A 17,213-nucleotide genomic window follows, 5' to 3' on the forward strand; every position below is an offset into this window, starting at 1 on the left:
TATAATCCATAGTACTGTAATTCTATAATCCTAACACTGGGAGGAGAGAAAAAAGGGGAAGATTGCCAGAGTGTGCTGGCCAGATGGTTTAGCCAACTTTAAAGCTCTCATCTCACTGTCTCAAAGCCTAAAATAGAATACGACCAAGGAAGACACTCAACTCAGTGTCAACTTCTGTGTAAAAGTACTCACCTGTAACACATTGTTTACACATTCATTGTACATAGTTATGCACACACACAAATGAAAATAATTCCTCATAAAAGAAAATAAAAGGGTTAACTTTAAACATTTAAAGAAAGTTCAAACCTAGAAACCAATGATTCTAAACATTTACCATGTAAAATGTTAAAGAAATGTCAGTGTCCCTTGATGAGTTTGATTAAAAATAGAAAATTAAGAGGTCTACATTTTCATTATCTGAGACAACTCCATGACCTGTGCTCTTAGAAGCATTCCAGAACATTCTAAGTCAAGAGGCCATATGTTACATTTCCAGAAGCAACAAGCTTAAATTTCTAGAGAAAAGTTTTTAGTGGGATCCTGGTTACATAATAAGAATTGTATAGCTGTCTTGATAAAATAATTCATATTTTTGATGTCTTAATATTAGATATTTTAAATTGTTTTATATATCTCACATATACAGATACATAATTTTGATCATAGGAGGTCAATGTTCTCTGAGGGTATGACCCATGGTAATTTCCCATTTGCTGGTGGATATGCTTGTTCATAATCAAGCTCACATTTGAAGCATACATGGTTTTGGTGAGTTCTTTACTTTGGTAGAGAGGACAAGAAATTAAGAGATGCTTTGTGGTTCCAGAAGAACCTGGGGTGGGTATCGAAATGTTTCAAATACATTATTTGTGATTTGTCAACCTAAATGAAGACTCTGCCCAATATTTATAGACTACCATCCCTTCATTTGACTTGCTTTGTTCAACATCAGAGAGAAATTTTGTAGAACAATATTATACTTGTTTAGGCAAGTTGGATTTCTTAACAACAAGAATGACTATTAGAATATTTATCTGTGCAGGTATCTTTTGCTTCCTTGTCAGGTTTCAATGCATATGTGAAGGCAGACCAGGATAACTGAGACCACATGTACTTGAAAGAATCCCTAAGGAAGCTGAGTCTTTATACTCAATAAATATCTGCAACATTACCAAAGTAACGATTATAATATTGGTTCAAGAATAATTGGTCTGAGGAAAAATGATGTTTTTTTCATTTCCACCTATAACATGAGTGACTTGACATAATTTTAAAAAGTATTACTGAAGTTTGGAGTTATTAATCTGAATTCACATTTTGTTTCTTATGTGAATTTGAAGAACTGACTACTCCTTTGCACACTTCTATTTCTTTATCTGCAAAATGAAAGGAGAAATGTTCATAGCATTGTTGGAATGGCTGAATAAGATAAGTTATGTGAGCCTTGCTTTGAATAATAATGGTATGGAAATCCAATTTGGATACGTTGGTTGGAAATCTGATTAAATGGCCAGGTATATTTATAATAGAACTGATAATAAATGTTTGCCAAGAATTGTACTCTCTCCTAGGTATTAGCATTTTCTCTCATTGACTTCCACATATTATCCAAATTCCACTTCAGATTCATTTTCTTCTGATTTTCATTAAAGTCAATGATCAATTTTTTACCATGTACCATATGTTGAACTCTTGAAAAGACTCTTGCTATTTGCATTTTATTTTCCAACCAATTGACTTTACCATGGTAGATGTTTTAGTGATATTATGAGGCTTTGTTATTGTGGAACCATCATAGGGAACACAAATGAAGATTGTTAGAGTTACTTGGTGACCTAATTTTCTGGAACCACTTTTGTGGTATGATGCAGTATATCAACAGTATCTCTGTGAAAATAAGAGAGATAGTGGAACTAGAAAAAATGACTCATTTTGTAAAGTACTTCCTGCAACAAAGAAGAGAATATGAGTTCCATCTCCAAGATCCATGTAAAAACAGCACTATGCCAATCCCAATTCCCTCTCCCTCGGGACTTCGCATGCCCAAATTGGGATAATAAAATTTTTATTAAAAAAAACAGTACTATGCAATGGTGCACATGTATGACCCCAGTGCTGAAGGCAGTTGGACAAAAATACCCCTGAAGTTTACAGGCCAGAAAACAGGCACAGTAAGAGATGTCTCAAAAACTAGAGAACAGTTGAAGAATATCCAATGTTAGCTTCTTGCCGACACACACACACACACACACACACACACACACACACACTCACACACTCACTCACAGCACTCTCACTGTCATACACACACATGCATGCACACACAAATTGAAAATATTTTAATCATATGCATTTTGTATATTATGTTTTTTGGATGGGAAATGTACTCCTAAAGACTAAGGTTTTGAAGGCTTGATCTTCGGTGCCGGGTCTAATTCTTGATAGCTGATTACTGTGAGGGCCTCTGGGTTCATATATGGATAAATTCATTAGTGTGGTGAGTCTAGTGTGAGGTGGTACAAAGTAGGACATAGAAATTATCTCTCTTTCCAGAGAATGTGAAGGAAGCCATGGTGGTCTACCATAGAAGGTTTTCTGCTATGATGCTCTGATTCCTCTTAGGCCCAGGAACAACAAACTTGGACACCACGAATCAAAACGAATCTTTCTTATTCAAATTATTTTACATAGAGATTTTATGACAACAGTGAAGTGATAAAAATAGCACAAGAAAAACTTTCATAATTGTTTATCTGATTTGTCTTGTTTTCTGTATTGTCTGTTGTTTGTGGGAAATCCTGGGCTATGCCCTTAGTTGGTATTTGTTTTGTTGGAAACTTTTATTTTATTTTTTGCTTACTAGTGTTTTGCCTGTATGTATGTATATATATTTGTTTGTTTGTATGTACATCATGTGTGTGCCTAATGCTCACAGAGGTCAGAAGAGGGTATTGATTCCATGGAACTAGAGTTAGCTATAAGGTGACATGTGGATCCTGGTAATCAAACCCAGCCTTTTGAAACCAGGCCTTTTGAAATAGAAACAAGTTCTTTTAACCCCAGAGCTGTTTCCCCAAGTATAAGCTATTTGTTCATTATGTATGTATATATTTTAATTACACATATATATTAGGCACCATTTTGCGTGTGGGGTAATAGTTATGCATATGACATAAACATTTTTGTCATAATTCATATGCTGAGTGAGAGAAATCCAACAAATATTCCATAATATTCTATTAATAAAATAGTCCATAAAAAAAGAAAAACATGGATTCAAGATGCTGGAAGGTGGCTCAGTGCTAAAGACCATGCACTATCCTTGCAGACAATCCATGTTTGCTTCCTAGCATCCAAGTCAGATAACCATCTATATTCTCCACTATTCTGTCTCAGTTGGTACCTGAAAACCCTCATAAACTCACACATAAGCACACATGTAATTAAAAGTAAAACAAAAATCCAGTATTTGCATGTGATAATAAGCACACCTAAGATAATAAAGGAGTGATTATTTGCAGTAATCTTGTAGGTCTAATAAACAAGAAAGACATTTGACCTAATTTCAGAACCCAAACACACAACAGAGTCAATTGCTTTAAAGACTTAAAGAAAGGTTTGGACAGAGTGTTGTAATGGGAAGAGTGGTTGTAAGAGCTGCTGAGACTTCACTCTTGTTGGAGGCTCCTGCTTGAGCAGGTATGAAGTAAAATAATATAAAGATATAACCTATGACACTCAAATGTCCTCAGTGCAATGGTTCCCAATCTTCCTAATGCTGTGACCCTTGAACACAGTTCTTCATGTAATGGTGAAACCCAACTATAAAATTCTTTTTATTACTACTTCATAACTAAATTTCTTGCTTTCCTGACTCCAACTGTATATGTCTGATATGTGACCCACAGGTTAAAGGACCTCTGCTATGGGGTCTCATGGGTCTGTGGATTTTATTACTGTCTTTACTGGAAATACAGGAAACTTGTTTACAGAAATGCGAATCATCTGTTTTATACCATCTGTCCCTTTCTACACACCCTACATTCAATGAAACAAAATTGTATATTTAAATACATTTGCATTAAAATGTTAGGGGTTCAAAATGTATTCATTCCCTAAACTATTGTAAATGGCCATTTGCTTTACATTTGCATTGAATATCGCAATGATCTGGGTATGGTTTGAACTTCAGAGGATGGTAATATGAGCTCTCTAATAATTCTATGTCATTTTATATAAGAGACTTTAGGTGCTTCATATTTTGGTAGCCTCTGGATCCAGGAACCAGTTTTGCATAAAATGGTCTTTCAGAACTAGTGAGATAGCTGAGTGGGAAGTGGGGCTTACTACTAAGCCTGTTGACCTGAGTGAGATCTCTGGGAGCCACACAGTTGAAGAACAGAAAAAAACTCTTATAAGTTGTCCTCTGACTTACACACGTGGGTACATATACCCCCACATATGTCCAGATGGATATTCTATTTTATTGGAGAACTGCATTCATTGACTGGATAAATGATGGAGACTGACATTTTGCTTTTTTGTACATTATAATAACTGAGCAACCCCGCAAAGGTGGCCATGGTGACTAAACTAGGTTATTTATTTGATGCAAATCTTCCACAAGCTTCTGATTTTACCTCTGTCTGCATCTTTGTTACTCATATGCAAAATGAAGATTAAAGTATTTTCCTTTAAATGTTCTGAATTTTGAATGAAGGAAGGTCCAACATTGCCGGAAACTGCCTGGAGCATTTTCAGTGCTCAGAATGGGCAAGAGTTTAGCATAAATGCACTCCTGGGCTTTGGCTGCTTTATTTAAAACAAGCCACAGTCCCTTGGGTATGGCATCAGCTATTTTGGTTGTCCAGCTCTTTTCTCATTTGTTATATTTTACTGTATCGCTCAGCACAGGTTGAATTCTGTCATCATCCTTACACCTCACAGCTGACTCTGTGACATGGCTGTGTGAAGGTTTCTCCCTTCTTCATACCACACTTTGATACAGATTTGGGAATACTACTGTATTTTGCGTTTGTAAACTAGAACTACAAAGTTTGTCATATCAGAAATTTTGTGGTGAAAACTGGGGAGATGCGAATGGCTCAGTGGGTAAAAAGTTAGCCACACAAGAAAAACCTGAGATGGGATCCCTAGAACCTGTGTGAGGCCGCATGGGGTAGGGCATGTGCATAAGTCAACTGCTCTTGAAGCAAGATGAGAGGCAGCAATAGGAAAATTTCTAGACAAGGAACCCTGTCTCAATCAAGATATAAGGTGAGGATGGATACTGAAAGTGGTTTTCTGTACATGACAGGTGCACGATCACTAGTGCATACACACACACACTCACACACAAAGACACACATGCACAAAGCTGAATGCTTACTCACAAAGATTAAACAATTACAATAAATAAATAAAAATAACTTGCATGGTAAATGATTTTATTTCCATGTTAATTTTATCCTATATTATTATTTCCCGTACATTTATCAAAATGCCCCCACTAGGCAAAATTTAACTGTTTTCAATGTTTCAGATTCACTCAAAAGTTGATGAGTCTAGGAGAAGGTGGGTGGGGTTTGGGACAGGACCATACCATTGAAGGCTTGACCTGCAATATTTACCATCTATCTGTGAACACACCCTTTTATATTTATGTTCTTCACCACCATTTTTCAGAAAAAGCAAAATTCTCAAAACAATTCACTACTTTCTTCTCATAAAATCTTAATGCAAATAGATTAATTTTAGTTTGGTCCTTGCCTACCCCTTTCTAACTGTGTGATGTGCTGTAGAGAGTCTTGCCTGGTCTGGCTTAAGTAACCTCGTCAATGGACGTTTATCATTTGTTCGGAGCAGCAGTGTCATTAATCATTTCTGTTTTCCCCTCTCCCTTTTGGGTTCACTTCAGCTGAATAAGCAGGAAAGAGAACAATGAACAACATTATGGAAATGTTAATTCCTGCTGTGGCTGAGTAGCCCTTAATCACACTATTAAGTGTATTCTCTGATTTAATCATCCTGGCCGACAAGCAGGAAGGACAGGATGGACATTGATGAATGTCTGTCATTATCTTCTGATATGGATGAGGTTGTTTTCTCTCTAACTAAATGTTAGTTGAATTTTTTCCTGGAAATGATAGGCTGTATATAAAGAAGGGGTATAAAGAATGTCTTTGTGTGTGCATGTGTGTGTGTGTGTGTGTGTGTGTGCATGTATGTGGGGGTGTACATGTATAGGAACATATACATTAATGTGGGCACAGAGACTGATGTTAGCTGTTTTCCACAAGCCACTCTCCTCTCCACAAAATTTTTTGGGACAGGATCTGTCACTAGAGCTCACTGATTCTTTTAGTCTGGCTGGCAAGTGGGCACTGGGACCTGCCTCTGACTGTCAGATCCTAGGGTTACAGATATGCTGCCTTCCCAGGCTTTTGATGGGATTGTCCTCATGCTCATTCAACAAATTACATTGCTGGCTGAGCCATATCTTCAATCCTACTGTGTGTCTATCTCTTCTCTTGTATCATCGCATAGCTGACTTCACAGTGTTTGCAGAGTGAAAGAAATTATTTGGCCTTAGAATTTCAGTGGCCTTGGCTTTCTCTCTTATTTTCTATGCCCACACACTCCAGTTGCAGTCAGTCATCGACAATGCTTAGTGCATGCAGAGTTCCTTTCTTCTAAAGACACTGCAATCAGATGGCTGTCCTTGAGATCTTTACCAACACAAGAGCTTCCATCCCCAGGACAGTGTTGGAGGAAGTCCTCACAATGTAACCTACAGGCAAGCACCACTGTTTTCCTGAGATTTTCTTTTGGGTTCTTAGGAAAAAGCCAATTTCTTGCTCTGAGTTGTACTTGGATGTTTATTTCAGTGAGCTTTATATTACTCATACCTGAAGACATGCTCTCCTTTCAGAAGTTAAGAACACCATCAGGACAACCAGAGTATTCTAAAATTTATATCACTGATGCACGACACTGTGACCCTTGCACAACATAGAATAGAGAAACGATTAACATAATGATTGTATATAATTTTCTATTATTTTATGAATAAATCATCATATTTATTTATTCATATATACTTTATATGTGTATATATACACAAATATATGCATATGTCTGACACAAATACACATATACACACTCACACACAAATACACACACACGTGATTTATGTCTCAATTTGTGGTTTGGATATAAAATGTCCCACTGGCTTCACGTGTTTGAGCACTAGCATGGCAGTTTGGGGTGCCTTGGGAGATGTTGTGGGACCTTTATGAATTGAAGTCTTATAAGATAAGTAAGCCATGGCAAGTACATCTTGAGTGTTTGTAACTCACCACCTCTTTCCAGTCAATATGTGGATTGACTGTGGATGAAATGTGACCATCCAGCCTTCTGTTCCTGTCACCATGTCTTGTCTTTCATGATGAACTTTAGAACTGTGATCCAAAATAACCCTTTGTCCCTTAGGCTGTCTTTGTTAGACTCTTTAAATTACAACAACCAGAAATTATCTAAAACATACATTTAATCTTGCATCATTCCATGGGTTGAAGTTGTGGGAAGGAATACAGTGCTTAACCAGGTTACAATTGATTAGTCATGAAAGTAGTTTCTCCAGCATTCTCAGAATAGCTTCTAAGTAAGCACATGAATGGGAAGCATTAAAATACAGAGATGAAGAGCTGTGAGTAGAGCTCACTTGTCAGGGTGCTTATCTAGTATGCAGGAAGACCTGGGTTTTATTCTCAGCTCTACATATACTGGGCATATCATTGAGACAGAAAATTCAGGAGTTCCATGTCATCCTTAGTTATATAGTGAGTTTGAGTTCAGCCTGAGATATATAAGACCCCATCCTAAGAAAAGAAGACTCAAAGATGAGTTGAGACCATTATTATTAGGGAACCTGGCCATATAAATTGAAGAAACTGACATACACTGTATATGAAAAGGTGCATAGGTGTAAGTGGAAAGGTTTCATGGCAGAAAAAAAAGGAGACTGGGTATGATCAGGTACCACACCGAAACAACTAAGGCTCAGGGAACACCATGGAGGACAGAATAGAAAATTTGTGAGAGCCATAAGGTCAGGAAGATGGCTGTGAAACTGTTTTCCTAGGAATAACAGGGAAGCTACACCCATGATATATCAACATTGTGGTGCCTCAAATGAGACATGAAAAATGATAATGTCAAAATATGTGCTAATGTGGACGGGGAAATCTCTTGGGGATCCACTTACAGACAAAGAACTACAGATACCTAATGAATGCTGAGAAAGGGAGAGGTAGCCGTTCCCAGGGATGAGCCCCCTAATTAGCTTTCCAATACCAAGTGGTAAGCCCAGAAATCATATGAAAACAAGCAAGAATAAACAGACTCTGCAGGTTGCATTTATATATTTATACATATATATATATTTAATAAAAATCAGACTAGCAATGTAAAAGGGAGGAACTGGAGGAATGGGACATGGATTGAGAGAGGAGAGGGCAGTGAGGAAATTATGCAATTATATTGTAATTAAAATTAAAAATAGGAAAAAGAAAATCAATTCCCTGAAGAATGTGAGACAAAACATAATAAAATGGTTTAAAGAGGTAATAACAATGTCGCTCAGCACAGCAGGGCTCGGAACTCCAGATGTCCCCAGCTCCTTCCTCAGATTGCTTGTGAGGTACCTGCACTGCTTCTGAAAGTAGATGCAGTTAAACTGTCCTGACTCATGTACAGGCATCACTGCGAGGCTGTGTCTTTACTGTCTTTTAAATGTAACCAATTCAAATTTCAAGAGTGTCTCCAATTTGAATTCTATTCATTAAACCCTAATTGTGCAAAGAGGGTGGTCCATGACTTCATGTGGATTTCTTGTATCAGGAAAACCACAATCGACCCAAATTTGAACAAAATATGCTCATGCCTAATTATTTAATTCAATGGATTGCTTTCAAAAGGGGGAGGTGGCCACAGGGGTTAAGTGTTTGTTTTGCAATCAGGAGGACCTGAGTTCAATGGTCAGAACTCACATTAATAAAATAGAAAAATCAAAGGCTGGGTGTGGTGGTGTAATGCAGACTATTCCCAGGATTATCTGTAGCCCCAGTTTTAGGGAAATAGAGACAAGAAGATCCTTGGAGCATCCTGGTCAGCTAGTCTAGCTTAATCGATATATTGCAGGTTCAAAGAGAGATCCTGTCTTAATAAACCAGGCAGAGCACAGTTGAGGAAGACTCTGGGCACTCATCTCTGGCCTCTACCTGCACACATGTGAATGTGCATAGAAGCGCACACATATCAACTTTTCTTCTCTCCTTAAACTATTCCTCTGGAAATAGCATATTGGCACTCATTGAGGAAACCTTCGGAGCAGCATGGTGCATCATACTCTTTACTAAAACTTCTGAACTTGATCTTCTGCAGTTTTTGGAATAAAGATACAATATTTTTCTTCAACAGTTGATGAAGAAATGGCTGTGGCCTAATATTCCTCTCCCTTGTCTCATTTTCCTTTCCTGCTTCTCTTCTTTTTCTTGTTCCTCCTCTTTCTTTACCCTTTTCCCTCTGTCTTCCTCCTACTTCTTCTCCCACACCCCTCCACACAGACACACAGGGATCTATTTCATTTTTATGTATGTGTGCATGTGCATGCATGCGTACTCACATGTGGAGGTCAGAGAACAATGCTGGGTGTTGGACCTGGCACCATGTTTTCTCACTGGACTGCAGCTCTGAGTAGTCTAGGCTAGTTAGTCATGTAGCCTACTCATTCATCTGTCTCTATTGCCTTCCCAACACTGGAGTCACAAGGCAGTACCACCGTGTCTGAACATTTCGTTTTTCTTTTTCTTTCTTTCTTTTTTTGTCATGCAGTTTCTGGGGATAGAGCTCAAATTCTTAGTTAACAAGGCCAACACCTGATTGGCTAAAGTTTTTCCTCACCCATAATTTGTATTTTTATACATTTTCCTGTTATCAATACAAACTCAAAATCATGCTTTGTTTGTTTCTTTGCTTTGATTTTGTTCTGTGATTTATTTCTGATAATATAATCCTTAGAATTGTGTCCAAAATTAATCAATTGCACCATGTTTGTATAATAAATCACTATTTTAAAAATAAATAATATTTCATTCCTTCACCGATGGAGCAGTTTTCTGTCAATAGAAGAGAAAAGTCTCCAAAGGCCAACATTTGCAGTTAAAGTATAGATCTTTTCCTTGATTATAGTTAAGTTGTAAATCAAGGCAAAGCACATACTGTTTGGATTCTCAGTTCCCTCATTTTCTCTTCTATTACTTCATAATGATGGAAAAATAAAGATGGGTGATCTGTAATAAAAAACAAAAAAGAAAAACAACAAATAATTAAATATGGATATATTTAAATATTTTTCTTTTCCTTTATTTTTATACAGTAAAATAACCTGTCAGCTGTTGATGTCACTTGAGTATGGCTTGTAGCCAGGGATTTAGGAGGAAGGCATTTCATCTGAAGTTTACTCAAATGATATAGATGTTTTTGTCATTTAGGAAATGTCTTAAGAAAAGGGTCTTAGTTAGCAATAATCTGCATGGGAAAATTTAAACAGGAAGACAGTAATGTAGGAGGTGTAGATATTAAGCCAGACATGATAGTGGGATGCAGGGGGACATTTTCTGCTCTTCTCAGTGAAGCAGCCCCTCAGAATAACTATGCTTTTCATAAATACCTCCCCTATTTCATAAATACTTCTCCCATTTCATAAAGACCTCCTCATTTCATAAAGACCTCTCCATTTCACAAAGACCTTCCCCCATTTCATAAAGAATCCCCCATTTCATAAAGACATCCCCCCTTTTAATAAAGACCTCCTGTATTTTGTAAAGACTTTCAATTCATTTCATAAAGACCTTTATCTACTTTAAAAAGACATCCCCCACTTCATAAAGACATCTCCCCTTTTCATAGACCTTCCTCATTTTTTTCTCATGGCTTATAGCACTGGGCTGTAGACTGTCTTCTATCTGACTGCTTGCCTCAAAGACTTCCAGGACAGGTCATCTGTGTGAACAGTTTGGAGGCAGTGGATACTTTGTATATGTAGATAGTGACTGTATGAAAATAAGGATTTCCATGAACAATGACATCCTGCTTGTGTAAAAGTCCAATATTACAGCATGCACAAACTGAAATTTGCCACTGCTTTATAATTCTAATTATTGTTTGATTTGCTTTGAGGAAGTATCTTTTCAGCCTAGGCTGCCATTGGACTTGTTGCGTAACTGACCACAACTTTCAACTTTTGATCCTCTTTTCTCCACATTCTTAGTGCTGGGATTACAGGTGTCTGCCACTATACCTAGTTTATGTATTTGCTACTGGGAATCCAACCCAGGGCTTCTCAGTTTCTGGTCAAGCATAGTGCTCTGACCCATTGAACTATAGTCTCAAGAGTAGGATTTTATATCTGGAAAATGAGTAAAAGAGCCTGTAATTTGTTGTTGATTTAAATATTAAGTATCTAGCATTTGCCAAGCAAAAGGAAGACAGTCAAAGGAAGCTGGTTCTGGTGCCTTCAGCTGATGCTGTCCAGGGTCCCTTAACAGTGCCTACTCTTGTTTGGGATGTACGATCATCTTCCAAATGGCAGCCATAGTTACTGTGATATTCTCAAGCATTAAAGACAGCAGAAAGATAATAATGAAATCAGGACCCCACCCCACCTTTCCCCCACCCACTTTCTCAGAGAATCATAGTTCACTGAAGATCTCCAGGATATGATCTTCACAGATTCTCTTCCTTTTAAATCTAGGAACTTGAAAGTTTATAACTTCTCTTGATCAGAGCATGAGGTCATTTTATGTCTGATATTGAGACAAATCAATGGGTCAGGATCCCTCTCACATGTGCTTGCATTCTATTTCCACCCTCTTTGATATCTACCAAAAGGAAGACAGGATTGGCTAACCTTGGCCCTTACTGAGTTATTTAGACTCGGGTAATCTCACCAGAATCTCATTCTACTCACATATATATGGAGGGGTGTGTGTGTGTGTGTGTGTGTGTGTGTGTGTGTGTGTGTGTGTGTGTGTGTCTCGTTTGCTTAAAAACTGATTGAAGTTTTGGAAGGATGACTAAGGTGTTGCTGAAAAACAGAAGCAGGAGAAATGACCCACAATTAATGAAAGAAAATATACAGCTAAGTTTTCTAGTTTTGACTTCATTATAGTCTTTTTCTCTTTTTCTTCTTTTCCATGATGTATATGTGAATGCATCCATCTGTGTATTGAAATAGAGCTTCTTGGCATTCAAAAAGTATTTAAATATATTATTTCTTTTAGGCTATGGTTGTAAAAGTTCAGTTTTCTTTTTAATTCCACTGATTGTTAGTGCAATAGCACTCAGATATAACCAGTCATTGAAATAATATATGGCACTGACCCACTTAAAGTGACTTTTTGAAAACTTTTTTTTATAAGGAAGAAATTCTGTATGCTGAAATTTTCACTTTATTTGAATTAAAACTGTCAAATCAGTCTATTATGCATTATTTAAGCCACAAATTTTACAGTGTTAAACTTGAAAATAAAGTATAGTTTTAAATGTTTTAAGTTGATCCAGCTATGTTGTATTATTGTCTAATTTTTTATCAATTTGAGCTTATGTCCCCAAATCTTAATGTGTCATTCATGCATATTTACTAATGTTCTCTTAATAAAAATATTTTTATACATGAATAACTCCATGCCTGCCATAGAGAAATCAGAAAGATAAAGGAGGAAAGAGAAAATGTAAGCCAATAAATAAGAAAAAGGGGGCAGGGGGGACTGTATATGTACACACACAGACACACACACACACACACACACACACACACACACCACAGGGATTCCTTCTGCAGTCTTTTAGCTTGTACTCCTGACTTATGAAACATCTTGTCTTTCAGATGGAGCCCCATTCACCTGGTGGATTGGGAGGTCCAATGAAAAGCATCCTTACTGGGGAGGTTCTGTTCCTGGGGTCCAGCAGTGTGGATGTGGTCTAGAGGAGAGCTGCCTGGACATTCGACACTTCTGCAATTGTGACGCAGACACAGAGGAATGGTAAGGAAGGCTTCAATTTTCCTACAGCAGTGTAAAATATCTGATGCACAGAATTGCTACTAAGAAAGAAAGATACAGAAGACCAATTCAATGGGAATTAGGGCTGCATTGAACAAAGAAATGCCTTGAAGCCTGAGAGATGGTTCAGCAATTACCAGCAATGGCTGGTCCACCAGAGGCCCTGGATTTGTTTCCTAGCACCCATGTGTTGGGCGACAGTTCTCCTTAATTTCAAATTAGTTGATGCTCTTTTCTGGTCCCTGTGACCTCTGCATGAACATGGTACACACAGGCAAGAAAAAAACACCCATAAACAAAATAAATCAGTAAATGAGTAAATATGTTCAGGACTAATACTAAGGTTTGCACCAATACCTTGTGTTGTGTTCTGAAATTTCCATTCTAAGAAAGGAATGCAACTTAATATGAGATTTGCTATTTAGTCAGTTTTTCTTTTTTCTATACACCTGACACAGTGTGTGTGTGTGTGTGTGTGTGTGTGTGTGTGTGTGTGTGTGTGTGTGTATGTAGTGGCATCTTGCCTTGCCAGTGACTTTGTGGTGGCCACACCCTTTGGTGTGGTTTCAGATAAGACATGACCCATTATAAGGTAGAGGAGGGGCTTGGTGGCACTATCTTTGGTTGTGGAGAGAATCAGAAAGACACAGACTGCATCTTCTGGAGCAGCAATACTGTGGTGATTATTTAATCTTATCTGTGTAAGTGTTTCCCTAATAAATACATAATTATAATCTATGCTGGGTCTGGTGGACTCATTTAAACTCTACCGTCATAGATGCTCTTGTGTGTGAGAGCATCCATGCATGTGTTCATGTCTATGTTTGGAAGCCATAAAACAACTTTGACTGTAGCCACCAATCTTGATTTTTTTTTTTCAAAATGGATCTCTCACTGACCAAGAACTAGGCAAGTAATCACGGCTGATAAGCTGCAAATGCCTGTCTCTGGTTCCCCAGTGCTGGGATTACAAGTCATTACCACCATACCCAGCCTTTAAATGTGTGTTCTGGAGTTCAAGTCATGTCCTCTCACTTTAGGACAAGCACTTTATCACCAAACTGTCTCACTAGATCTGAAGTTCATTTTTGAAATACACTTGCTGGGGAAGGGTCTAGCAGGAAGGGGTGTGTAATTATATGACTGGTTTCTTTCTCTTTTCCTGATGTTTTAGTGCATTTACCATTATTTAGTGATCTTTAGCAAAAGTTTTACTTAACTTACTGATTTTTGGCTTAGTGATCATATGATTCTCACAATAATTTTGATATTACCTAAAAGTATGTGTTTTGAGGTTGAGAAATGTCCATTACAGAGGAGTTAAATGATTGTTTCCAACAATATACACCTCTGTCAAATAGCAAGACCAAAACTCAAACCGGAGCCCATTGGAAACCCAGTGTCTAGTACTCTCCAACACCAGCTCAGTCATGTGAGGCAATGTCTAAGTTCTCATGTCTACTTAAGGCTACATCAACTCCAAGCTTCAGACAAACTGTTCAGTTTTTCATTTATCACTCATGCAAATGTGCATACATCATGTCCAATCACGTTTTGTGTCTATGCTGAATTTCAGGTAGCCTGTGGTTTCAATATTTGTAATGTTTCTCTTTTTCCTCCTCAAATGCTTCTTAATTAGAGATAAGAATCCCTTTGATACTTTTCTCAGACCAGCTACAAATACCTTTGTTTACAGAATTTTCTTTTTTTGTTGAAATTGTTACAGGTAAGGACCAGTTAGTTCAATGAAATTTAAGGTCTTCTCAAAACCTTGTTTCAGACAAGTAACTATAGTTGGGGAGATGGCTCACTCAGTAAAATTCCTGCTCTAGAATCATGGAGTAATGTAGCAAATCTCCAGCACCCCCATAACTGAGTTATTTAAATATGTTAGCATGGTGGCATGGTCTTGATCTCACAGAACTGGCAAAGTGGAGGTAGATATTTCCTTGTGACACATCTGGGAAGTCCCAAGTGAGAGACGATGGAAAAAGAAACTCAATCAAACAAATAGTTAACCAAATAAACAAAATATATGGATAGTACCCAGAGAATGGCAGCCAAATGTGATCTTTGAGCTCCATATGTGTGTGTGTGTATATGCTCCTATACAGACACACACATGCGTGCGCGCGCGCGCACACACACACACACACACACACACACACACAAGCATGCATGCATGCACACACAGGAACAAAAGTAAATCTTAGAAAAGCAAGAAGCAATGTCTCCATTTGCTTCTATAATATGTGGATCATGAGTTCAGAATATCACAGAGCTGCTTGGGTACAGAGTTTAGCTTATTTAGATGCCTCCATCACCCCAAACTCTTCATGTGGAAAAAGTCAGATGATGTTGACTGAAGTTAGATGTCAACCTCTCTTCTTGGTCCCCCTTTTTACTTTGCAGTCAATTTTATTACATCATTATAGAGACACACACATAAATCTTCTTTGTGTCCTGGATGGAGAACAATTCTCTATGAACCAGTAGTTTTCAATCTATCTGGTCCTGATGAAATAGACATTTGATGAAAGTTTCAAGGAAACAAATTCAGAACATCTTTGAAAATGGGTATGTCAAATGTTTTTCTTTATACAGAAAAAAAGTAGTGTACAGAAGGATGGATCTACTTTGGCTAATGATGTATTCCATCATGACAGGGAAATTATGGTGACAGGAGCTTGAGGCAGCTGGTGACATTGTGTCCACAGTCATGAAGCAGAGAGCAATGAATACTGAGACTCAGCTCACCATCTCCTTTTTATTTACTATGGGACCCTAGCTCAGAAAATGATGCTGCCCACATTACTTCAAGTAAACCTGTCTAGATGCTCTTTCACAAACATGCCCAGAGGTCTGTATTTATGGTGACTCTGCATCCTATTACGTGAGCAATGGAGAGTAGAGGTTATGACTAAGCATCATCTTCAAGCTTGGGAGAGTAGTTTGAAGATTTTCTAGGTGGTTGTATTACAAAACAATTAAGAAAGAAAGCAACTAAAATCCTCTATTCCAGGTACTCACACTCAGGTTCACTCACGAGTTTGAATCATAGGTCTCCTCACTGTGTCTAGTATTAGAGAGTATTTGCAGACTCATAGGCTCATAATAAAATGCATTCACTTTATTCTGTGCAATTGGAGAAGCTGACACTGGAAGAAAAATGAGGGTTTCTTCTTTTGTATATTTTTTCTTTCACGGAGGCACACTGCCACTGTGTGTCCCTTCTCAAAGTACAATTGTCAGGGTTTAGTTGATTGCATAGTAACAGCTGTGGATAATAGCTGTACCTCATTTACTGAAGATGAAGTACTCCTGTACTTTTTCTCTAGAACATTCCACTGATCATGACATCCATTCCGATCTCAGCGTCCCTCTCTATTGACCTTATTATTAGTTCACTAACCTCTGAATCACTAATGAGCTGATATAACTTCATCACCTACTCTGCACTTACAGGGGTTTATCAAAATGTCTTTTCCCCACTCCTCTTGTGCCCTCACACTTGTATGTGTACACGTGCACACGTATGCATGATTATGTTGAGGTGCTGTTCCTCAAGTGCTATCCACTTCAGTTTGTCCTGACACTCATTTATCTAACTAGGACAGCTGACCTGGGATCCTTAGGGATCCACCTGTCTGCTTCTACAGGGATGAGGGATTATCATCATTTTCTGCAATCCTAAATTTAATTTAACCTACGTTCTGGGTACCAAACTCATGTTTTTGTGCTTTCAGAGCACTGATTATTTGAATCATTTCCCTAGCATTTGCAAGACCTTTTAGCACCATATAGATTAATACATATTCCATAACTCCTTCTACTTCTTTATATAATAAACCACTTCTCTTAGGGTTACCAGAATTTTTAGACACAGGTCTTGTTCAACAGCTGTCTTAAACTGTTTTCTATTGCTGTGCAAAATTCTCAAGGCAGGTTAGTGAAAGAAGAGTTTATTCATACTTAGAGTTCTAGAGAGATTTGTCTGTATCACCATCATGTTCGAAAAGCATGGCAACAGGCAGGCATGGTTAATGAAGCACAAAGCTGAGAGCTCACATCTGCTTGCAAGCAGGA

General features: G+C 37.8%; 1 protein-coding gene across 2 annotated transcripts in view; it reads left to right on the plus strand.

Annotated features, from left to right (window-relative positions):
- The window catches only part of Cntnap5 (contactin associated protein family member 5), a 919,042-nt gene that overhangs the window by 725,680 nt on the left and 176,149 nt on the right, over positions 1-17,213 (plus strand). For both annotated transcript variants that reach the window (XM_040737777.1, XM_040737776.1), the window contains one exon: positions 12,953-13,109. In XM_040737777.1, coding sequence (XP_040593711.1) covers positions 12,953-13,109 — 157 coding nt within the window. The remainder of the gene's footprint in view (positions 1-12,952; positions 13,110-17,213) is intronic.

Source organism: Mesocricetus auratus, unplaced genomic scaffold (assembly GCF_017639785.1).
Source record: "Mesocricetus auratus isolate SY011 unplaced genomic scaffold, BCM_Maur_2.0 Super-Scaffold_100676, whole genome shotgun sequence".
Lineage (NCBI taxonomy): Eukaryota > Metazoa > Chordata > Mammalia > Rodentia > Cricetidae > Mesocricetus > Mesocricetus auratus.